Consider the following 23157-nt stretch of genomic DNA (forward strand, 5'->3'; position numbering starts at 1 on the left):
AGTCAGACGTTAGGATGATTCCCCCATGCTGTTTCACAAGGCTTGCACAGAATGTATCAGCTTCCCCAGGCACCAGATGAGTGAGCCCACTGTACCGCCCGGAAGCTCTTAAACCGTCGAGAATTGCAGGAACGAGTAATGGTGGGATAGGGAGGTGATTTTTGCTGCGAGATGTGGCAGCGCGGAGAGGGTGAAAAGGGTCCAGGATTTCTTTTGAATCATGAGACAAGCTCAAAGATGGAATACCACTACTAGTTGACGAGTAGTAGGTACTTAGCGTCGAAGAAATTGAGAAGACTCTCTCGAGGCGCACATTTCTTTTCGAAAAAGGCAGATATCCGTCGAAATATATTGCAGCGCTTTGAATTGTTAGCTCGAGCAATATCCAAGGGGTTTCTATGGCTGGAGCCTCACATTCTAACACCACATTCTTGGATCCCATCCAGCCACCTCAAAGCTGCTTGGCTCAGCTGTTGGTAAGTTGGCTCACTGAGGGGACCCGTTGTTTTACATTCGCCCCGACATATATGAAGAATGCGATATGCAAATGCTGGTCCATCGATCACGACTGAACCGCTGAGTTGAGAACGTACTCCATACGGCTCGAGGCTGCCCATGAGACGTGGAATTCCCATATTGCCCTACCGATTTGTTATACTATCCAGGCATTTGAAACGACTGGCCTGATTTCATCGATCTCGCGGAGTTGAGGAGAGTTGAGATTGAGGTTTGAGGACGATGACACGAGAAGCCGCTAAGATGCCGTAAATTTGAGACAGCCGTGCTAGCGACCCGCTATTGTAGCGCTTTCGGCCACTAAGCCGCACCTTTAGCAGTCAACCGCTTCTCACAATTCTGTATCAAACATTGTTTTCGAAGAAAACTTCCTTTACCCCAGAAATAACATTACTGTTCACAATGGCCTCGGAAGTTGCACCGTCAATTTTGGCGAGACCATATAAATGGCCCCATAATGCAACTTTCAATCCGACTACAACAGCTCTGGTGGTCATTGACATGCAAGTTGACTGTGAGTTACCAATGGAAAAGGAGACATGAATTAAAGACTGACACCAGCTAGTCTGCTCACCCGGGGGTTATTTGGATTTTCATGGCATCTCAATAAAACCCATGAGAGATGTTATACCTCCAATACAGTCTTTACTAGAAGCTTTTCGTGAAGGGGGCTTCCAGGTTTATCATACGCGAGAAGGCCATCGTCCTGACCTGTCCACCCTGTCGAGTAGAGAGCATGCACGCAGCCGCAACAACGAGACAGATATGGGGATTGGTGACCCAGGTCCCATGGGCCGCCTTCTCGTTCGCGGTGAGCCTGGCCATGAGATTGTCCCGGAATTGACACCGTTGCCGAATGAGCCCGTAATCGACAAGCCGGGCCGGAGTGCCTTTCAGCATACAGACTTCAAGCTGTTACTCGACAATCGCGGAATCAAGAACCTCGTCATATGCGGCGTTACCACCGATGTATGCGTTACGAGCACTATGCGTGACGGGAATGATATGGGCCTTGATTGCTTGCTCATCTCTGATGCTACGGCGGCCGGAGATCGAAAACTCCATGAAGCATCTGTCGAATCGGTATGTACGGAGGGTGGCATATTTGGCGCCGTTGCAACCACTGCAGATGTCTTGGCTGCATTCAAGAGCGTTCCGAAACCATGACACACAGTCTTATCATTCAGATATCATCTACAGGCTCTAGATCTTTCCTCTCAATAGGATAGATGCAATTGAGCTCTTTCCCAGAGTTGTATGGTCTTCAATGCCCTGTCAGATCGATGACTCCTTTAAGCGGCGACAGCCCCATCCGTTGAAAGGCCTACTGAAGCCAAAGCAGAGTGTTATTGAATTGGATATCTACGACACTACATCTGCACGTCCTGCCCATTCTGGTAACCTTCAAGATTATCGGACTCTGCCGGTGGCCTGCAGGAAGTTAAAGGCTCCCGAGTTCACCACGCCGTGATGCCCCACTTTCCGCAACATTCTCCACTGGAGATAAGAATCGTGAGACGGAGCATACTCTTTGAAGCCGACGGGACTCCAGGGACTCGTTGCTTATCTTTTGTCATGTTGATGACAGATGCATCATAGTCCTTCTTGCAGCCTGTTTAGCATTCTTATTGATCGTTCGAGACAAAGACCGTCCGAAACTGTGACAGTCTAGACGAGGGGCTTGCACATAAAGTCCTGCATATTGCGGCAATCTCAACTTCGATACTTTGCGAGATCTGCAAAAGACTTGGCCAACCGTAACAAGTTGAAAGCATTGTATGGGTATCATTGGATATGGCCTCGCTACTTCCTGTCATTGACTTTTCGCCTTTCTTGTCGTCCGAGAGCAACCCAGAGCAGAAGAAAGCGACAGCCCTTGAGATTGACAAAGCCTGCCGGGAGGTTGGATTCTTCTATTTGAAGAATCATGGAGTTCCTCTGGAGTTAATGAACTCCATGTTGCAGCAAGCTCGAGGCTTCTTCGAGACTGCAACCCCTGAGGATAAGGCCAGAATAGCGTTGAGAAAAAAGACTGAAGGAGGTGATAATGCTCGCGGCTATTTGTATGTAAAGAATGAGGAGAAAGGCTGTCACGAGGTCAGTCTCGAGGTCTTCAATAGCAGCTTTGTACAGAACTTAATGGTGCGAAGGCAGTCGACTTTTACCGTCCCGTCGAAGCGAGTTGCCCGCCTTTCACAACTGGAATGGGCATGAACCAGTGGCCTTCGAAACCGGATGGCTTCAGGTCGACCTCGGATGAGTATGTAGACAGACTGGAGTCACTTGGAAAGTCTGTCATGCAGGCGATGGCACTTGCCATGGAAGTAGACGAAAGCATATTCCTGGATCGCATCGATAAAGCGTTCTGGAATCTGCGTATACTGGGCTATGAAGGTCGAAAGTCCAAGACTCCTGCTCCGGCAGGCATTGGAGAGCATACCGGTACGGATTTACCTGATTTCTATTTTGGCGACTGCGAGGACTTACGCGCAGTGACTTAAGACTTCGGAATTTTGACATTCCTCCTGACCGACCCGACCAAGAACTCTCTCCAGGTACTCAGCAAGACAGGAGAATGGATCTATGCCGACCCCATCGAAGTGAGTTTCCAGTCCAGCATGGCAACTTTAGTTGTGTTAACGAACGGTACAGGGTTGCTACCTCTGCAACATTGGCGACATGTTAGCTGAATGGACTCGAGGCGCGTATAAGTCTACGCTACACCGCGTCTGCCACACCTCGGAATCGCTGCGTATTTCGGTGCCCTTCTTCTTTGACCCGAACTGGGATGCCTTTATCGCGCCCGTTCTCCCCGCAGCTGAGACCTCTATCGAGGATGATAAGTACAAGGGAATTCGTTATATGGACAAGTTCATCCAGTCTGTAGAGCGGCCTTTGTGGCGGGATCCTCTCGTAGCGCCCTCTGAAGCATTGCCACTCCAGGGCTTCAGTTGAGGACCCAACTTGTGGTTGTGTGTTTTCTTCTCTTCACCCATTACGGCTCTCATTTGTAAATACATCTCAGGGCTGAGCGCTTCCTTGGCTTTGAGGATTATGGGCGAAATCACGATTCGCTGAAAGATGCGGATGGCATCTTGATCAACAAGTTTGGAAGCATGGGCATTGCTGCTAAAGATAATCATTTGCGTGGCTTCGGGAGTTGCTTGCCGATGATTTGGGCCGTGTCTTATTTCGACAACCGCGCAGCTTCAATAGTCCTCATTGTACATGAAAAGTCTAGATTAACATGCGAACTCGCCAGATTCAATAGCCAAGAAGGTTTCAGATCCAAACCGCACCACCACGAGCAGCCTGATAAGACCGTGCTTCAATGAGTTATGAGTGTTCATTAGAGCACACTTACGATGCTCAATATTGAACCGCTGGTGCCCCTTATTAGCCAGCCAGACCCCAAGCTTCCAGAGCTTACTATCAATAGTGGCATTTCGAAACTGAGGAAAGCGCTCTGTCTCATTATTCCCCAGAGTAGTATACGTGGATGAACCAGACAGCACCACTTGCTGCACGTACGCATCTCAAGCTTTGGAGAATGACTTCATTACATGCCGCTTTCTGTTCCCCCATTCACCATCGCAAAGTCTTCGCAAGATTGGCGCCATGTTCTTTTCCCTTGCACAGGTACAGAAGCCTCATCGAAGCTCATGAGCAATGAGAGCTTTGGACTTTTGCATGTTGTCAACTAAATTAGTTACTCCTCGACTCCTACACGGTTCCTGTGCTTTGCACTTAGGTTGTTGACGGATGTTCTAGGCGTTTGAGATTGTATTTGGCGCGTCCTTATAATTCTACTGCTTATTTCTTCATCCACCCACATACAGTCGTATGTCAGCAACAGCTATAGTGTTAAAGGCGTTTTGAGAGTCGAAATCTTTTAATTGACGTGTTTCTCGTCAAGACTACCTGTACATACCGCCGCTCTACCTGCATTTAGAACCAGTCAAGTCACTCACCCCCTTGACGCTCAAAGATAGCATGTATCATTCCAATACACATTGGCGTCAGACTGGATATTTGACATACTTAAACAATTTATGCTGCATCAGACTCTGATGGTTCTTTAGAAGATATCTGTGCTTTGAAACCTGCAAATATTCCCACACACCCACGCACACACAAGAAGAAAAAGAGGTCGTGGAAAGAACAAAACATTTTATTAGGCAAATAGTTAAGTCCAGTGATAAGCTAACGAAAGGCTCTGAAAAGCTAGAATATTTAAAAGCAGACTCTGTCTCCCACAAAGGTATTGTCCGTTGCTAGTCGGCCCCTGACATTGTAACACTGCCTAAGCTCTTGTGCCGCATCTAATGGACTCAGCGAAACATCGGCATAGGAATGGGAGCCATAGCTGCCGGCATAGGAGTCATAGGCACTGGCATGGAGTACACAGGGGTGTAATCTGGAATTGGCCCATGATTGCTAGCATAAACTGGGTTCCAGGGACCATGCTGATATCCAGGTACAACTTGAGGTTGTTGATGATATTGATGAAACACAGTAGGGCCTGTGCTTGGAACCATCAGAGGTGGGACAAATTAACCCGCAGGCTGTCCTTGATAATCATATACTGGAAAGGCTTGTCCGAAAAAATTAGGGGCTGTTTGCCCGAAAGGAGCTGGAGTTGCTTGCTGAAAAGAAGCCGTTTGGGCAACATTCGGAACTTGAGCGGTCCGTGGACGTGGGGCCGTGCGTGTGCGTGAAGTTGCATAGGCCCACGTGCTGGCTTGAAGTTGAATGTGAGGGTGACCAGGCCATCCGGGATCCATCACAACTGGAGACGCTCTTTCCAACAATGATCCTGATGCCGGCCTTGACGACAATTCTGATGCTCATGCCAACCTTAGTCATTGCCTGCGAAGGAGGTGATAAGGTTGGTGAAAATGGTCTAATTAAACGCACCAAACGTATCGAAAAGAAAGGATTTCGTAACACTAGAACGATCAAACAACGCTACATAGACTTAGGCCTTGACTAGGAACAGCTTCACCAAGATGCATTGTCACCACTTTCGGAATGTAGGAGCCTTGAGCGATATCGAGAGCACTATTTCGAACAATGTTAATCAGTCCAGATTTGGTGCAGCACGTATCAGCAACTAAGCTCGTATAGTGTAGTGGTAGGTAACGAGTCCACCTATTCAGACCCACTAGACCATTGTTTTGGTAAATACTAAACCTAAACAGGTTAGCACGTGGGATTTTGATCTGTGTGGATCTTCCCGAGACCCCTGTTCGAATCTGGGTATGAGCTCTTTTTTTTTTTTCCAGCCTCCAGGGAGGGGTTTTTTTGGCTTGCGACGAGCACATCGTTTCGCTATGAATGACATCCCAGAAGATCAATTTTGTTTTTGAATTGCTTTAACATAGAATGCAGGGAACAAGTCGAGTCGATTCATGCAATCAATCGTATTCGAATCGATATTTGCAATTGCACTAATTCACCTCCTTCCAATTAGATAGATTGGGTACTACTGACAAACAATTCTCCCTCGGTTGAACGGTTAGTATGGGAGATTGGAGCTGGTAGAGACAATCAGTGCACTCAGATATACGGGAAGTCTAGAAGCGTACAAGGTGAAGTCAATTGTGTAAGTGCTCTATAATGATACATAATTTTGTACTTTTTAAGATACGAGATTATTTATCCATATCATTCAGGCAGCAAATTGTGACTAGGGCGCAAGCAACTATTTCATTCTCCTTCTGTGAGATATCTCATGGTAAAGCAAATATGTAGTCCAACGAGAAAAATGAAGATACTCCATGATGAGAGCCGCAAAAAAAAAATTACCAGTGTTCAATACACGACCGCGACAACTTGAACATCCAACTCGATACTTCGATAGCAAAAAATCTGATCTATGCGAACCTTCTGTCTCTGAAAAGCCATCAGGTATGGTCAAACTGAATGCCTTCATCCTGTAACTGGGCTTCAATGGCCGCCGAAAAAGGCTCTTTGTCAAGCTCCGTAATCATCGACTCTGGAGCGCGGCCTGCTTGATCTAAAAACTTGCAAGGGCAATACCATACTCCCAACTAAATATCCTGGCCCACTATCGTGACATCTCAACCTTGACGCGAATATCAGCGTCGAGTTTTATTCTTGATGGCACGTCTCCTTTGACCATCTCGTCTATCGTCTGCCAAGATGGGAATTCCCTGGGGGTGAGGTGTCCGCCGCGTCGGCAATCGAGGCTTGTAGTCCTCCTCCGGTGAATGTTTTCCTCCAGGACGAGGTGTTTTAGTCGGAACCTTTTGCACCGCAGTCGTGCGATGATCCCTCTTTGGTGGGTTCATATTCTTCGGCTGACTTAAACCAGGCCAATAACTAGGGTTCTGAATAATGATAGTTTGGTTGATGAAAGGGCCGTTGATCACCGATGTTCCAACAAAAGGCACTGCTGTAGAGAATAGCGGCATGGCCGGCCGGCCGGTAACAACTGTACCATACTGAAAGACTGGCGGTGCTGAATGAACAGTACTGTTTAAAAAACGCGGCTGAGTTATGGGGAAAGCTTGGCTGTTATAAGCCGTAGTACCATTGGAATATGGTACGATTTGGGTTTGATTGTTCGGCCGAAGCGCCATATCTTGGAGAACAAGAGTGATGCCGAGTAGATCTGTTTAGTGTGTTTGTTTAACAAGAAATTGCAGAACGGCAGGATATGTCTTGCACAAGAAGTTGTTGGATACCCCGATAGATTGTGTTCTGATGGGAAATAAGCTAAGAAGTGCTCTGAGAGCCTCTTCTGGATGTTGATTTAACATATACACGGACGACCCCATTCGGGGGATTAACGCATGGTCTATGAATCAATGATTGAGTCAGGTTCATGTTCTTTCCCACAGCTGTTCTGGTCAAGATCTAACAAATATCGGCCGTCACTCTAGCCTTCGAGAGTAGAAAACCACTTCTCAAGCGCCTAGGTGGAACGGACAACAGTGGTGATTTATTGCAAGTTGTAACATTATGTCTATGTAGTGACTCGCCACAATGAGACTAGCAGGCCCTTGATAGCTTAAGTCAAGATGATGTCTTTGCCGAAGTAATATGGACTCGGGTCACTTACACTACTTATACCCGGCCTCTTCACTCTTCATTCATACATTGCCGTATCACCTTACTTAGCTTTCTATATCCACAACAGTACTGATCTGCAAAATGTACATCTTCATTTTAGTGAGCAATAAAGGCTTCTCTCTCTGCGTGTGCGCACACATGTAGTGTTGTCAAACATCTCATTGTACTTGGTCAGCTAACTAGCACTGTTGCTCTGTTTCAACGTGTAGATCATCGATAATCGCTGTGTTTAAACATTCACGTGGTATAGCAGAGGCCTACAACCAAACCATCTACAGGAAGAGCACATGCTTTCATTCTAATACTAGCTTCTCGGCCGTCTGTACGATGCATCGATCCTTATGCACTTTGCTTAGAGTCCGTATATCCATGTCCCTGTAGTTAGCAAGCGTCTTGATCCTATCTCGCAGTAAAAATCAATGGCAGCTCGGGAACGTTGAGGGTGAACGTGTCCTTGATGTCAGTATCGAATTTCTCGACATCAGTTCCAGGGGCAAAAGACAAGTTGTATCGGAGGGCAATGCGACTGAGAACCATTCGGAGCTCGAGGAAGGCGAGATTTCTACCGGGGCAGCTGAATTGGCCTCTACTGAAGGGGATCCAGGGTGCCTTTTCCGTTGATAGTTTCTCCCACCGCTCTGGGACAAACTCGAGGGCGTTGTCCCAGTAGCGTGCGTCTCTCTGAACAGCATAGGCCGGTACAGAGACAATGGTATCGCCTGGAATGAAGACCTCGTCGATCTGCAGGCCAGTAGCGGGGGTCAACCTCACCAAACCTGCCGGGATGGATGGCTTCAACCTCAGAGTCTCCTGAATGATGTAGTCGAGATATGAAACAGTCTTGGCCTTGTCGTATGTCCAATCCCCATCTCCACCAGGGAACACGGCCGCAAGCTCCTCCTGAAGCTTACGATATGTGGCAGGGTATTTGGTCAGATAATACAGACTACTCACTTTAGCAAAATTCGTGGATAGTAAGCATCTATGACTTACGCGTTTGTAAAAGCAACGCTAGTGGTATCACTGCATTTACTGTTAGTGTTTGACGTCAATGGTGGGTCATGATACAATTACATACCTGCCGGCAATAATCATGAGGCGCGAGTCTTCCTGGAAAGCACCCTCGCCAGGCGGCGCAGAGTTGTCTCCATCATCTTGGGCCTTCAGGAGCCAAGTCATGACATCCCTAGGTTCTTGGTCTTTAAGTGATGCCTTTTCGTGGGCAACGACCTTTGATTGATCAGCCAAATTAATCCGAGATTTGTCTGAATCATTGCACATACCTCACGCTTCGCGGCAAGCTCACGACCGCACCAATCTGTAAATCGTGCATAGCTGCCAGTTGCGCCGGGGATCTTGCTAAGCATTGACATGAGCCATGGTACAGTTCCAAGAACTCCCACGGCTGTCATGTTGTCATGCAAGCCCTTGGTGGCGGAATGCTCTTCACCAGACTCCAACATGTGGAAGTCCTTAGAGAAGCCTATCGATCCATTAGCGAGACGTTGGAGAGGTACTCTGCAAAACGAAGTTACTCACCGACATCTCCCATGACGTCGAATCCGAAGAACATGGCTGTTTGAGTCATATCAAGTGGTCTGCCTTCATGTGCTCCAATACGTGACAACAACATGTCTACCTTGGACTTTACACGTGGTTCATACACGGCCAATGCTATTGATTTGAGTCAGAATGTCACAAACAACTGGAACTGGTGAGAAAAGATCATACCCCTAAAGCCCAGTCCCTTTTCCCAGACCTTCTTTCGGAGCTTGTGACGCTTCAAGTCTCTGGTTGAGTTGATGGAGATTTTGGTTATGTCATCTGAAACTTGGCTGTACCATGGCGACTTGCCGCACCTAGTTGGTGGTTCGTAGATAGCACGGATGGCAGACGGGCGAATGATAGAGATCTCCCGTGGACCTAACAGTCGTGAGTTACCTTTTCCTGGGCATTGGCAGACACTCAATCAGGCTTACCAACACGGACGAAGTCGCCATACTTGGCATGGAGTTTCTGAGCAACGACATTGGCTTGTAGAGTCTCGGCAGCTGTGGCCATAGCATAAAAACGCGAGAGCTTAGCTAGGAATGGACCGGGGAACTTATGGAGTCTATGGAAGAAGGCTCTGTACAGCAGGATGCTGCCAGCCAAGCCGACGTTGAAAGCATTGGCAACGATGGTGGTGCGCAGCCAGGCATCAAAGACACTGAAGCCTGCGGTGGTGACATAGCTGAAGAGCAAAGCGACAAGGACGCCAATGTATGAGAAGAACAGCGGCCATCCTTTGCTGTCAATCTCAAACGGCCGGATTGTGAGGTGAGTGACCACGCCCAGCAAGAGCGAGACCCCCGCCGTCACCTCCCAAGAGGAATTCAGAGCGGAACTCAATGTCGGCGGCATGTTTTGAGACAACGACAGCGACAGCGGCGAGAAACCGGCGGAGGGACAAGTCGCAGGAACAGGGGACGCCGTCGTATTAAACCAACGACTCCAGATTACGACCGCAATTTCCACAGCCTATCGCCTCATTACTGTTCCTGTATTAGAGTAAGGAGAGAGTGTCGCACAGGAGCCCAAAAGTCCCCAAACCGCCTTCAAGGGAACTCCCGACCTCCGGGGCATCGGGAGGCCTAAGTTAATGCCCGCTAGGTGCCGTTATCATTCCCAATCCCCAATCACGGCGAGCAGATTTCACACCACCAGTGGGCAGCTCCAATTTTGGGCAAGGATGCGTCTTCAGCAGGGCATCCCAATAGCGCAATGCGGGGCCATCAATGCTGCTAATGATTGCTAATGGCACTAGCAAGGCCCTGAGACGGCCAAGGATGCCTCTTTTTGAACAGCGCCAAGCACTGTAACGAGACCTAGCTGAAAACATACCTGTTCTTGAAGATCTTTATCAAGACCGTGCAGCCAGCGGTGAAGGATTCAAGCCCAGACGAGGCTCGACTCAATGTCTATCATCGAGCAGGTGGGCCGTAAGCTGGTGGCTGCACTGCTGGAGGCATGGTAATCGATGACCTGAGAATCACACTTTCCAATCAAGACAGGAGATATACTACCTCTGTAGTACTTACGAGAGACGAAAGAGACAACAGAACTATGTTGGACTGTTGATGATGGTAGATTGCGGACAGCATCTACAATGTATTTGTCTTGTTTTTCAATTTGACCGCGGAAAGACAGCGCATCTCCTACTTATGCAGTCCCCCATCACTCTGTATATATAAAGCCCTTGCTCGCAAGAAATGACGCGTCAGTCTGGGCTTGACCGGCAGGAAGTTCCAGTCATGTGCTGAACAGCATGTCGAGGCCACAGAATAAACCCTTGACTTCCCCTTTTACCTCCTTAAAAGTACATACTATCCAGGATCTCTGTTATCAAGGTGATCAGCAACTTTGAGAGGCCTAGTCTGGAGTCCAATTGGGCCGTAACGGCAGCTGTGCCGTAGACACGCTGGTCAAAGCTAACTGTTGAACCCAGCAAGGTGGACCTACAAGTCCGCAAAGACTTCCTACAGTGGAAATGCAAAATGTGCTCTTGGCCCATGATGGCGTTCTCGGGCACTCCAGCGGCCCCTCCCGGGTAACTTACCCTAGGCTGTACTAACTTTGGAGCGATGTTGCCCTAGTAGAAAATGCTTAAGGGCGCAGCAAACGGCAATCCTGCGGCCGAATCCCTGTTACAGAATTGCGAAGCGGGCCAAGCATGGGAGTTGCTGACATCTCCACTTCTCAATGCCTGTACCTTGCAGAGACACAGGAACGGCAAATGGAAAACTGCAATACAAAACGGTTGCGGTGGATCCTCTTCGATGATCGACATGTTGCTCTTCTCGAGGACAACGGTGCGGCAATGGGGTGCCGAGGGCTTGGTTGGTATATCAAACATCTTCACCATCTCGCCGTCGAGCGACGACTTTGTCGTCTCAGCGACTTCGCCGACTTCCTTTCGATCAGTAGCCCCGTCACTGCTTGCGCAGCAAAATGGATGACCTACGCCCCCTTTCGTATGCCGTCATCACGGTGCTATACTTCATAGCGACTGTCACGATCCTGATGCGGATTTATGTGCGAGGGTTTACTATGAGAGCTTTTGGGTACGATGATTGGGCAATGACTTCCATGTTGGTATGTGACTGGAGAGTTCCCAGTGACCGAGAAAAGCGAATACTGACGAGGGCCTTCTCGAATAGATCTTCAATTCTTGCCAGCAGGGCATCTTGTATTTCTTCCTCAAGTTCGGTGGTGGACTGTCAGTAGACAAATGCTCCTTCGACACACTCGGGCCAAGCGTTACTGATTATGATGCAGTCACATTACCGAGGTCATGACGGAGCATCCAGAATGGTTGCCAGTTCTCATGAAGGGTCTCCTAGCTGAGGAGTTCTTCTACATCTGGATGCAGTTCGTCGTGAAGATGTGCTTCCTGCTCTTCTACTTCAGACTGTCAAAGACATCCCTTTTCCGTCGGTGTCTTTGGGGTGTCATCGGCTTCCATATCGTCACGACTGTCGTCATCTGGCTGCTGTACGGCCTGCAGTGCATGCCGCTGGCAGCCTTCTACGATGCAGCTAGCTATCCTGATGTCAAGTGTCTTGATACTAACATGTAAGTTTTATTCTTCCTCAGGCCTCACGCCAGATCATGACTAATTCTTGTTATTGTAGAACTTACTTCACTCCATACACCTTGGTAAGTGGAATTTCTCCTGTCATATCGCAGCTTGTCGTTATTCTAGGACGAAACAACATAGGCTCATCGGACTGATCTAACACGGTGTTACCTTAGAACATGGCTACTGATGTTATGATTTTTATCCTTCCGCTCCCTGTGATCTGGACTCTCCAGATGACCCTGAAGCGCCGTCTCGCTGTTCTCGCCGTACTTACTACCGGAGGTTCCGCCGTGCTCACCAGCGGACTGCGCGCCATCATCCTCTTCGAGTTCTCGTCCTCACCCGACTTCACCTGGTCCCTTGGCAAGATGGTCATCATCTCGAACGTAGAGATGCAAGTCGGTATCGTCGCCGCCAACATGCCATCCCTCAAGGCATTCTGGACATGCTGGAAACAGAACAAGCTTGGACCGGGGCAAGGAACAGGCTTGGAGCACAGCAGTGCGCAACGGGGCAAGAGTTCAAAGACATCGCAGAGTGATCTGGAGATGAATAGCGGACTAGGGGCATCCAGATCAAGGAACACCCGAAAGGGAGGTAGGACACCGGATCCGATGACTCTCACAATGACCGAGAGTGAAGAAAAGCTCTTCGAGCAGAAGAACGGTCTAAGAGTCAGGACGGAATACGAAAGTTCGATGCAAAGTAATCACAGCAGTTGATTACATTGTACTGGTGGCATCAAAGTAAGGCGTCATAATAGAACCTCTGGCAAGCAATATCAGGTTCGCGAAATTCTGATCCAGAAACCGTCGTCTCGAGTACTCTAAAAGAATGTAACCATACGCAAATAATCCTTTCTCAAACGCAGAGTGATTTCTTCACAAACGCGTCATGGGTTGGCTTTTGCACAGTAAATATAAATCGTGGTCAAGGCAAATCTAGCAAAGCTTTTATTCCCAGACATATCGCAACAGCAGGTCGTACCGTTATGCTTCAATTCTTCACGATGAGAATCAAGCAGAGTCTGATTATGATGTATCCTTGCGCATAAGTCACGACTTCCGTTGGCTGCATCTCATTGGTTGATACCATCAGTAAGACCTCGGGACCTCCAATACCGTCAGCTTTTCCGACATTGACAACAACATCAGGATTGTCAGGGAACGATATTCTTGTGTCAGAGAGCTTGATAAATGTCCCTCTAAACGCTGCTCAAGTCAGCTCAGATATGTTTACAATGCCGCTTGAATCCTTTCCATCACATGAGCCATCAATATATCAGAGCACAACCCTTGAACGAAGAATTTCAAGGACAGGCAACCTTACTACTTCAAATACTCAGCGTAAGGCCACCTTTACTTTCAATATATCTGGGAATAGGATTAACGAGCAAGCTCCTTTGATGGCAGATATGAAGGAGGGTCTAGATTAGGAGCCAATTTTACCTGTCATTCGGGATATGTATCTCCAGAAAAGACTGCTGCTCGCAAAGGTCATACGAGTTATGGAGGCTGAATACCATTTTAAAGCTACGTAATTATTGGTTTGATCTGATCTAGGAGTCAATGCTCAAAGTCCATCTTGAACAACGGCAGAGTTGACAATGGAATAAGACATCACAATTCAATAAGCATTTAAGTAAACATGGAATTCGAAGGAAGAAGCGGGTAGGACAATCGGCATAGTCACATTTAAACCTACCACACTAAAAAAGGGAGGGTTCATAGATGGAAAGGTACTTCTATTTAAGTTATTTTTTAACAAAGAATCGAGTATGGCAGTACAAATAGCTCAGGGATGGTATCTGAAAAAGATATATTTGAAGAAATCCACCTTCTATCCAATTTGCGGCATACCTAAATGCGAGACATATTTCTGTCCTTACAATTGGCCGGAAAGAGACAACATTTGAATTCCGGTCTTTAGACTAAAAAGTACTTTTAGATCTCACTCGATCATTTGGAGTCAAGCCAATATTTATTACAATTTTTTATTTTATTTTTCTTCTCAGGTTTAGGACATAAACTACTTTTTACTATTATTTTCAATAATGATGTTGTATTTGGTATAGTAGACTTTTTACACACTGCAACCTAAACAAATTGAGTAAAGTCAGCATGAGTTCTGATGGTACGTGCAGTTAGCTGCTATGGCAAATCAAGGAAGAATAATATTAGCTTTACTTGACGGGTAGACTGCATAGATCATTCTTCTTGTACTGGAATTAACGAGTAGTCCAATGTCACTGCTGGTCGTTTTGATATAATCAGTCTCTTCGGCGACGAAACTTGCAAATTGCAAACATGCGTGGAGAACACGCCGTAGCAAGACTTCAAGTTTCACGATATACACATTGAGTACTGTTGACAAAGACACAACATTTTGCAACTCTTTCAACCATAAACATACAATAAAATAGAAGTGCAGGCAAAGACTAACTTCCAGCTTTCTAAGTCAGTGATCTGACATACATATGTTTTAGTTCTTGCACCTGGTCTCGATCTATCTCGATCACATCAACGAGGCCCTTTGCCTACTTTTGCAACTATATTAATCCTTACCATCGGAGCTTGACCAGCTCGAAATCTAACGGAATATTCGCTTTGTCTGTTCTGTAAGTGAGCAGTCATAGTTTTTATTGTCTAGTCTATCTATTTACCTCCGTTTCCGTCTTTTCCTTCCGCAATCTTGTATTATGTAGACTTCCTGTGCATTTGTCCTGCGGCAGCCTGACCATAGTCAGTATAATAACCTCGTCAGGGTCGTGCAAATATATATGGCTTACCTGGTGGCTAGGGAAAATCAAAGTGTCTGCGATGACAACATTCTCTCTTCGTCCCGCAGCGAAGACTACAACTTCAGCAATATCGTCGGGAGTCAAAGGCTCAACTCCGCTACACACGGGTCAGTAAGGGCACATCCCCTCTCATTGCAAAGAACCACTCACGCATAGACCGCATCAGCCTTAGACTTGTCGCCGTAGAACCTTACAACCGAGAACTCCTAAACTTGAATCAGCACCAAACCTCCACCTGTGACAATGTCTCGATTCTTACCGTCTCAACCTGACCAGGGTCAATACCGATAACCCTGATCCTCGTCGCAATCAGCTCCTTCCTCAAGCTGTCGGTGAAGCTGCGCACGGCGGCCTTGGTCGCACAGTAGATGCCGCCGCCGGCGTAGGGCTCGCGGCCGGCAATGGAGCCGATGTTGATGATGTCGCCTGCGCCGCCCTCAGGCCTCTTCTTATAGATGGGCAGGATGGCCTGCGTCATGTTGATGAGGCCGGTGACGTTAGTCGCGAACATGATGTTCATGTCCTCCTCGGCGATGTTAGGCGCCTGCGCAACGCCCTTGACCAGACCCCTGGTTCACATGTCAGTGTCCCCGATTGCTTGCACCCCTCATCCGCAACAACGTCGCAATTTGCAAATTGGACCCGTCTCGGCAGATGCGACCATCCGGAAAGACAAGTCTTTGACCAGCAGAAACTTACGCGTTGTTGACCAGCACATTGATGTCTTTGAACTCCTCAGGCAGGCTAGGCACGAAGTCCCGGACCTCGTCCGGGTTGCTCACGTCGAGCTTCACTGGCAGGACCTTGACGCCATCGCCGACCTCCTTCTTGATCTCGGCAGCGATCTCCTTGAGCGTGTCAATGCGGCGAGCCGTCAGGATGAGTTTGAGGTCCTTGGGCGCCGTGCGGGCGAACTCGAACGCGGTGCTCCGCCCGATACCGGACGATGCGCCGGTAATGACGATGGTCTTGCCCTCGAGGCGCTTGGCGACTGCGGACGACATTGTGGCTCTGGACTGCAGGGGAAACGAGGGGAATTGGCGGCGGGCGAGATGCTGTAGGGTCTTGAAGAATGTGCTGGTGCTGCTTCTCGTGGCCGTGAACAACATAAGGCTTTTTCCCGTGTGTGAAAGATTGTCTCTCGCTGGGTTTTGAATCGTGCAATCGGGCCCTGATATGAGGAAATGACAAATCGGCGCGGCGCCGGTGGAGGAGCCCGCGGCTTAAGGGGCCCGAGTTTCGGGTTGGATTTAAGTAGGCGATTAGCCCCGATTAGCCCCGCGCAGGACGTGAGATAAGGGCCAACTGGAGGGGTTCTTTGGGGGTCTTGGGGGTCGCCTTCTGCGCTGCGAGCCCTTAGCTACCCCACACGGCACCAAGCCTGCCACCAGGTGGCCGGCGAAACAGCGGTTATCAGGGGCTAGGGGCACGGAGAAGAGCGGCAATCGGTAAATTGAATGCATTCTGCTAAATCGTCTTCATGTGTTCTGTTTACCGGAAACGCCGAAGCAATGCTACATATGCTACATATGCGGGTGGTGATGCGATGCAATGCGATGCAATAATACCTCCGGTGATGAATCGTGATTGATGATGCACCATGCAATAAATGGACAGGAAAAAGGAGGCATATGCCATGTCGGTCATGTCATGAGAAGTCCCTCATCGAGCCCAGCTCGACCGGATCGGCGCCAAAGAAAGCCCGGCACCTAAACAGACTGTCCCGACGAAGTCGTCAAGACAGTATCCCTTTGTGCCTTCCGTCTCTCCGTCTCTTCTCTTATCTGCTCTTTACGTTGTTCCTCTATCGTCATGCGGTTCCGTCGATAGACGCCCAAGGTGAGCAGAATGCCAACTCCGGCGACAATAGCACATACCATCATCGTCTCGGTGAAAGCGTCGTTGTATGCCTTGCGGATGGCACTCAGTTGCGTCGACGTGAGGTCCTGAGTGCCGCCCGTCAACGCCGACGAGGACACCACTCCGCCAAGCTGAGTTCTTTGCTTCACGCCTAGGATGGCTGAAGATGATGCGATGCCGATACTACCCCCAAAAATACGGGTCTGTGCCAAGATGCCTTGCGCAGGGGCTGGATCTGTTAGCTTGACTCCAGCCGCGAAGGAACGAGGATAACTTACCATGGTCTTGGATCGAAGCTTCTATGACGGTCATCATGGTTGAGGATGACGCAGACAAGCCGAAGCCAAAGCCTATGAAGACCAGAAAGCCTAGAACTTTCGGCTCGAAATTGTAAGAATCAGAGACTGTCGTCTCCAACGCGCATCCAACCATGATCAAAATCGTGGCGGCGACAAGAGTCTCGAAAATGCGATTCTTCTTGCCACTAATGGCTCCTCCCATAGAGCTTCCGATGGCAACACCCCCCAGCATCGGCCTGCACGATTCTGTTAGTATCCTTGAGTCGGGACTGGGAAACATAAAAAGCAATAAATAGCAATAAAAAGTCTTAATAGACTTCAGAGGATATGGATCAGAGACCGGAACGACCTGAGCCTCTGAAGACATCGCAAATGAGTAAATGGAATAGTTTGCTTACAGTAACATGACTCCAGCATCCAGTGGTGACTTGCCATTCACCACCTGAAGACGGAGAGGCAATGCGTAGACGGTCGTGAGGTAAGGAAAGCCCAGAAACATCGTGTTGAGAACGCCGAATCCATAGACATGATTGCGGAGGAGACGAAGGGGAAACGCAGCCATCTTGTCTTTCCCTCGCCGCTCAAAAAATGCCTCCCACGCGAAAAGGGCGGCCCAACAAAGAGTTCCGACAACTACAGCAGCAATAAATGTTGGCTGGCGCCATGGCTCCTCTCCCACGTTGCTTCCTGCATTCTGAAAAGCAAAGACGACAAGCACAGACGCAGCTATGACAAGAAAGGAGCCTAGGAAGTCCAGATCCTTCCATGATCTCTTTTCGATATTGGGGAGAAACTCTTTCTTGGGCCAGGTCAGATAGAAGAGGACCATTGAAACAGCACCGATGGGACCACTGCGTTGTCGTTAGTATCGAGGTCTCAACAGATGTGTGAGAGAGCATGACTGACTTGACCCAGAAGACCCATCTCCACGAGGCGTATTCTGTTAAGATGCCCCCTAGAACAGGCCCCAAAACACCGGCCATGGCAATAACAATGCCGATGATGCTCGCAATCCACTTTCTAAGGCGATCAGGGCTGAGCTCGGGAAGGGTGATCATAGTCACCGAATACAACCCAGAGCCGCCAACCCCTTGGAGAGCTCGACAAGCAATGAGCGTGTCCATGCTATGAGAGAAGCCACAGCCGAGCGAAAATGCGAAGAAGATGACGAAAGCAACTAGGAAAGCATCACGTCTGCCGATGACATCGGTCATGCGGGAGAAGAAGACAGCACAGCCCAGGTACGAAAGGGTGTAGGAGAGAGCGACCCAGTTCATACGCTCCAAGTCGTTGAACTCCGTGCCGATGGTGAATAAGCTAGTCGCGACGATAGAGGAATCAAGCATCGACATGAACAAACCGAGACAAATACTGTTGATCTTATTAGCATGTCATCTCATTATGTTCACTTTTCTTCCCACATACCCGACGCTTAGTAGCCAAAAGCGCAAAGGGGGAATGGTCGTGTCCCTGAAGAGATCGTCCGTAAGGACCCGTGTCGCTTCATCTCCGCCATGAGATCCGCGCACGGCGTCGTCCTTCTCAGAATCCGGTGATGTATCTCCGACCATGATGTCGGCAGGCGGCGAGTTATGTCCAATAGAAGCCGAGTGGGTTAGATGGTGAAGACGTCAAGACGTTGAGGACATTATATGCGAGGGTAACGCATTGTACGACCGATGAGCAGAAACCAGATCAAATGTCTCACTGCTATATATCCGCGACTGTACTCCAGATGGGTAGAACAAAGATTTGCCAAATGCGAGCTCTTCTTTGAGTCATCTCATCGGATGAATAACGGTTGTTAGGAGTTCCGCCGACAAAAAGATATCATGCTCTCCGTGCTCGTTCTCGGATGGAGACACCCCCAGGACAAAGGGCAATGCGAACTGCAGTGCGAATGCATGACTACGGCACCGACGGATACGCAACAACGAGTTAATTCCATTACTTTCATACATGTTAGAGAGAAATGCATGCCCGTCTTAGAAATATTCCAGAAAGTGATGAGCCTAAGTCGGGATCTTAGGAGGCTCGAAGTGGGCACATCGTCACTCCACGCCGTCGCACTCGCATTCGCTAGCGTGGAGGAATCGCCTAACCCACAAACGTCACTGGCTTCGGCCGTTAGGACACCCCGGCCGTAAAGAAAGCGGAGAATCAACACAAGACCAACATCTTTTGAAACAGTGATCATTCTCAAACAGTTATTAAGAACTGTTGCTTAGTGGGTGATTCTGAGGTCCACGCTCTACGAATAATGGAGTTTGAGGAGTTGGCCTAAAAGATGCTTGAGAAGCCTCCTCGCTCCCCGCCTAAGAGTATGTGTTGCACGAACAGGAATAACCAAGGCATGCACTGGGCTCGACCAACACATCGACTCCGTTTGGGGCCACCTGGCAGCCCAAGCGTTCGCGATATGTCTCACCTGCCACGACTCGCGCCGCTGAGGGCGGCGCCACGTCCTGTGCCTTGGGTCCGTGTTACGCACGCAGTCCGCTTTACCGGCCGTCATGCAGATGCCATGGGAAAGGGGATTAGCATTCTTCGTCTGTGCCAGCTCCGACGGAGTGGAACCGGGCTTTCTTAGTCGCACTGGTCAACCTCGCACTCGGTAAGACCAGTCATTAGACCTACGGCACAGTCATGTCTCCCTGTTCAAACAGACCAATGGTGTTGCGGGCGAGGGATGCGGGTGGTCCTAGGAGACCTTGGAGCAATGTTTTAAGACACTCACGCCGTCCCGTCCCTGAGAATGGGAGATCAGCCAGAGATACCATTCCTAACTCAGGTTAGAGAAACCAAGTTCTGGTCCCAAGGTCTTGGTCCGGCGGCCTTCGCACGTAAGGACAAAGGCCTTGCTCCTGATTGACAGGAGCTTAACGGTTATTGCCTCAAGGATCCCACGAGCTTGCTGCGTTTCAAGTCTTCTGAGGCATGATCTCCTCGAGTACCCAGGGAGGCATTATGAGACTTCTCATGGATCCATCGTTATCTCCGTAGAGTTCGAGCAAATAAGGGGCCTGCCCCCCGACTTGCTCCTGAGATGCCCCCGAACAAGGCCATCTCAACAAGTGTCGGCCGAGAAGGCTCAAGTTTGCAGTACGGCCGAGTCTATCAATGTCATAGCGAAGATCACGGCTATGAATGGCCAAGTACGCAGATCCGCGGCATTGTGCTATAGAAACCAGAAGCAAGACTGGAATGTGGCTTCCAACCTTTCCTCGCTATAGATGCCCAGTGCGTAGAGACAAGAGGAATAAGGGTGGATGAGAGGCTCCTTGGCCAAAAGCTTGGATCGATTCCCTCCCTCATCACTTCCAAATCAAGGGCACTCTATCGGCCGAAGACAATCCTGCACCTCTTCTCCAATGATTGATGAGACTATTGTGCCTCGGGCCAGCGTTCTTTCTGCTCCTACGCGATCGTGCGTCACCAGGCAGACTCCAGGGTCAAGACTCGATTTGGTCTGACAGACACCGCGTGAGGCCTCATTGACGATATCATGGTTCCCGCTAGTCTGTGATTGTATCTATAGTGGTTAGGACATCGTTATCGTCGACACCAGGCCAAAGTAATGGCTCGTGTCTTATCTAGGACCGAAATTCCTGTCCTGAGGGAGGATCAAGTATCTCCTTAGCAAAGCCTTAGTTGAGAGGAGGATTTCAAAAATGGAGCCAAGATGAATGCCACGGCCAATTAACGAAGAAGGTCATCATGCTCGCTTGGAAGCAGGCTGGCAGGTGGTGTGTATCATCCCAGCCAATGGAAGATGCAGCTTTCGATAAGTGAGATCGTGGTGATAGAGAGGTTGCAGCACCGCCCCCAAAAATTCTCGGTCAATCCCCTCGTCGTCGCAATTCATTGGAGTGTAGCCTATCAAAATCGCAAGAAATCGTCGAATGAGATCAAGGACGGTGTTGCATAGCGAGGGTCGCCAAAACGGGCCTCGCTGTTGAAGCCACCTGAGGTTGTTCAAGGTTGCACAGAAGGATGCCTGGAATCGAATGTTGTGGGAAGGTCCGACTGATATCCAGCTGGTCATCTTTCTCGGCGGATTAAGGAAAGCGGAAGATGTCCACCTGGGTAGGTACCGGATAACGGCCGAAGACAAATGACGCCGATGCTGTCTGCCTTTTGGGCCGTCTCCATGTCGTCAGAAAGGCACGACAGACGTCTTCATTTGAGTAAATTCGGTGAGTCTAGGTAGCTAGTCGATGGTTTAGAGTGTGGCTATAGCGGTGAAGGTACATGAAGTTCGGAGTGTGGGATAAGGCTCTGGTGCTGGAGGAGGACACCTCTCGGTGAGATGGCCCTATGAATTCAGACTCGGCAAAAAGCGCGGCATGTGCATGCGCCACGCCGGTTCCGTTCCCATGAAGAGACGCAGTTCCAAGGCAGCAACGTGACAGCTCGAAATCTTCTCGAAGTAGGTATGCCGGCTCTTCGTCAACCAACGATGAAACGAGAGACTTCGTGTTTCAGCTAGTTGGGAGTCAAAGGTGTTCGGCCGAACTCCAAAGGAACCGGGAGCTTAGACCGGGCAATGTGTGGCTTGGTAAACGCGGTATCACAGGCTGGACGAGTGAGTGCCTGCTCTGCGCCCAGCAACAGAAGAGCCTGGTGTAGCCAGGATGCCAGCCGCGTCGTCATCAGCCTAATACACCAACGGCATCGTCACGCTTTGTGCAGCTCGGGCGAGAAATCCCTCCTTCTTCGCGCCTTAGGCCGCATGAATTGGTATTTTCTTACTGTCCATATGCTTGAGCCGCCTCTGCCAGCCACAGGATCGCGAAGTCCGACTTGGCCCTATTTGCCCAGTATTATGTCTATCTTCTTCTCCGTCTCGGAAGGATTCAACAGTGTGCAGTAGCCAGTACAACTTTCCCCGTACATGTTGTGGCTGATGAACCCCGGCAATTGTAGAGTAGCATCAAAGTAGTCTGCAACGTTCAAATGTACTCCAACTTCAGCCTCAGTGAGTGACATCAACCAATCATGTTGGTTCTATCAAAAAGACGAGGCACACCACCTCCTCTCGGCCACTTCAGCCTCCCTCCCTCTCTATTGTTCCCCTCTCCCCCTGCATTCCTTTCTTTGCTCAATGTCTACTACTTCCCGGCCGTCATAACCTGGGGAATCTGAAAATTCTCTCGTGGAAACATGGCGCAGTTCCGGTGTCGACCAATTCTAAGTCCGTTTCAATCCAACCCTGCGGTAGTCGGCATCAGCACTGAAAGTTGGCCCGACATCATTTGCTCCTCCATCACTCGTTTCCTCTCTGTCAGACTTGGTTCGACGAACAATCCTTTTCTTTGCATTAGCTCCTGAGTCCTCGCTGTGCTCTTCAAATCAAGACCGAGAGTTGCGAATACACACTCTAAGAACATGCATCACTGGGATGAAGTAGTCTCTTCGAACATGCATGTGTCCGTCGGTGTTTCCTGTCAACCCTGTGCAGACTTTTTCCAGAACATTTCCTCATTCGCCCTGTGGTCTACATCTCTACACCATTTCAAGTCACTAGCTTTCGCACGTCGTGGCTGAGCTGCGTCTCCATCATATCCCCTGCCCTTCATCTGAAATGTTCCAGATCTGCCGAGACAGCTGCAGGGGAATGACTGTCCCTTCATCCATTCACATGCGGCTATCCTCCCAACGGAGGCAGCACTGGTTCATCCCCGAGTTTTCCTAGTGCCCAACCATTTCCATCAAGTCTGGTTCTCGAAGAAGACTGGTTGATGTGGCAGAGCTTTGTTTGGCTAGCGTCCAGAGCGCCGAGGTGATGCTCGGCTCCAAGGCAAGGGCCGTTACAACGGTTGACAGGAACCGTATTTGTCTGCTACCCTCACGTCCATAGCCTTGCTTGCGGCTTGCATGTCATCTATTTTTGGGCTTACTTTTGATGTCATTGGTATTTTGAAGACAACTTGCATGCTTTAGTACTTTCTCCTTGTTGTTGC

The 23157-nt window shown here is 49.1% G+C and overlaps 5 protein-coding genes across 5 annotated transcripts; 2 read left to right on the forward strand and 3 right to left on the reverse strand.

The window, feature by feature from the left end:
- Positions 1–2720: 2720 nt before the first annotated feature.
- Positions 2721–3471, forward strand: UCRPA7_539 (putative clavaminate synthase-like protein; the record flags this gene model as incomplete). The annotated part of the gene is made up of 3 exons (XM_007913134.1): positions 2721–2958; positions 3019–3116; positions 3169–3471. 3 exons carry the CDS (start codon positions 2721–2723, stop codon positions 3469–3471), a joined length of 639 nt encoding a protein of 212 aa, XP_007911325.1.
- Positions 3472–8013: 4542 nt separating this feature from the next.
- On the reverse strand, positions 8014–10017 carry UCRPA7_540 (putative benzoate 4-monooxygenase cytochrome protein; the record flags this gene model as incomplete). Its single annotated transcript, XM_007913135.1, has 6 exons — positions 8014–8560; positions 8608–8637; positions 8693–8844; positions 8898–9097; positions 9154–9189; positions 9594–10017. 6 exons carry the CDS (start codon positions 10015–10017, stop codon positions 8014–8016), a joined length of 1389 nt encoding a protein of 462 aa, XP_007911326.1.
- A 1587-nt stretch (positions 10018–11604) lies between these two features.
- On the forward strand, positions 11605–12957 carry UCRPA7_541 (putative integral membrane protein; the record flags this gene model as incomplete). The annotated part of the gene is made up of 5 exons (XM_007913136.1): positions 11605–11748; positions 11814–11872; positions 11932–12228; positions 12288–12312; positions 12409–12957. 5 exons carry the CDS (start codon positions 11605–11607, stop codon positions 12955–12957), a joined length of 1074 nt encoding a protein of 357 aa, XP_007911327.1.
- Positions 12958–14931: 1974 nt separating this feature from the next.
- Positions 14932–16039, reverse strand: UCRPA7_542 (putative oxidoreductase protein; the record flags this gene model as incomplete). The annotated part of the gene is made up of 5 exons (XM_007913137.1): positions 14932–14967; positions 15024–15132; positions 15186–15241; positions 15295–15604; positions 15735–16039. 5 exons carry the CDS (start codon positions 16037–16039, stop codon positions 14932–14934), a joined length of 816 nt encoding a protein of 271 aa, XP_007911328.1.
- Positions 16040–16744: 705 nt separating this feature from the next.
- UCRPA7_543 (putative mfs multidrug protein) lies at positions 16745–18765 on the reverse strand (the record flags this gene model as incomplete). The annotated part of the gene is made up of 5 exons (XM_007913138.1): positions 16745–17124; positions 17174–17430; positions 17917–18045; positions 18101–18565; positions 18620–18765. 5 exons carry the CDS (start codon positions 18763–18765, stop codon positions 16745–16747), a joined length of 1377 nt encoding a protein of 458 aa, XP_007911329.1.
- Between the last annotated feature and the right edge of the window lie 4392 nt (positions 18766–23157).

Source organism: Phaeoacremonium minimum, assembly GCF_000392275.1.
Source record: "Phaeoacremonium minimum UCRPA7 unplaced genomic scaffold PA7_03_scaffold_39, whole genome shotgun sequence".
In the NCBI taxonomy this organism is placed as follows: Eukaryota; Fungi; Ascomycota; class Sordariomycetes; order Togniniales; family Togniniaceae; genus Phaeoacremonium; species Phaeoacremonium minimum.